Below are 1035 nucleotides of genomic sequence, written 5' to 3'. Positions count from 1 at the left end.
ATGTGCCAGGGGGTTCAGGATGCAGAGCCCTTCTGTTCCCTGTGGTGAAGCTGAAAAGGAAGAGTCACCAATGCTGGGGCAGTGCCTGCAGTGGGGGTGTTGTGGCACGTCAGCACTGGTGGGGGGCCATAGTCTCGGCTTGGGGCAGCTGGAGAGCCCTGTGCAGAAGCTCCTGTGTGGGAAGGGAATAGCTGGAGGAGCTGACCTTTGCTAAGATTGTGGGGGTTTTGCCCATACACCTTGATCCAGCTGAGCATAGTCCTGTGACTCCTGAGATACACCAGCTTCTGGTGTCCTGGCTTGCAGCAGGACCTGTTTTTCCCAGCTGAGTGCCCAAGGGAAAAGGTGGCCTGGAGTGATCTTGCAGCATTGGTGGGCAAGAAAGAGAGGGAACAGTGGGACAGGAGCTGTCAGGAAATGTTGGAGGCCCCATTTTAGGAAGAGTCTCTGTAGGAGGGCAAGCACATAAGAGAGTATTGGGTGCCACAATGTGAGGACATGAAGCTTTTGGGATCACACTGTGGCCTGAGCCCCTCCTCTCCTTGCGGTGCTCGCCCACAGCTCAGGTGCCATGGCCAGACTCACTGTGCCTGGACGAGGCCTTTGGGCACAGGGACCCCATCCTGCTGCCCAGGCAGGTCTGTGCCCCTGGGACAATGACTGACCCCTGTCTTCTCCCCTCTCTTCTCTCCCTCTCCAGGTTCCCTGGTCCAGGCAGCGGTGACTCAGCAGCCATCCTCGCTGTCAGCCAACGTGGGAGAGACCGTCAAGATCACCTGCTCTGGTCTTAGCAGCAGCTTTGGCTATGCTTATGCTGGCTGGTATCAGCAGAAGGCTCCTGGCGCTGGCCCTGTCACTGTCATCTATGCTGATGATGAGAGACCCTCGGGCATCCCTTCGTGATTCTCCGGATCCAAGTCCGGCACCACGGGCACCTTAACCATCACTGGGGTCCAAGCCGAGGACGAGGCTGTCTATTTCTGCGGTAGCCATGACAGCAGCAATACTGATGAGGATGATGAAGCCAAAAAGTAA

At 57.1% G+C, this 1035-nt stretch overlaps 1 gene segment (V, D, J or C); it reads left to right on the top strand.

The window, feature by feature from the left end:
* LOC134560406 (Ig lambda chain V-1 region-like) lies at window positions 1-1035 on the top strand. The segment is given in 3 exon segments: window positions 1-44; window positions 505-566; window positions 701-1035. Coding segments are annotated over 3 exon segments (441 nt in total).

This window comes from Prinia subflava, chromosome 19 (assembly GCF_021018805.1).
Source record: "Prinia subflava isolate CZ2003 ecotype Zambia chromosome 19, Cam_Psub_1.2, whole genome shotgun sequence".
Taxonomy (NCBI): Eukaryota; Metazoa; Chordata; class Aves; order Passeriformes; family Cisticolidae; genus Prinia; species Prinia subflava.
The sequence above is the reverse complement of the archived record's forward strand: the minus strand, read 5'-3'. Positions and strand labels throughout refer to the sequence as shown.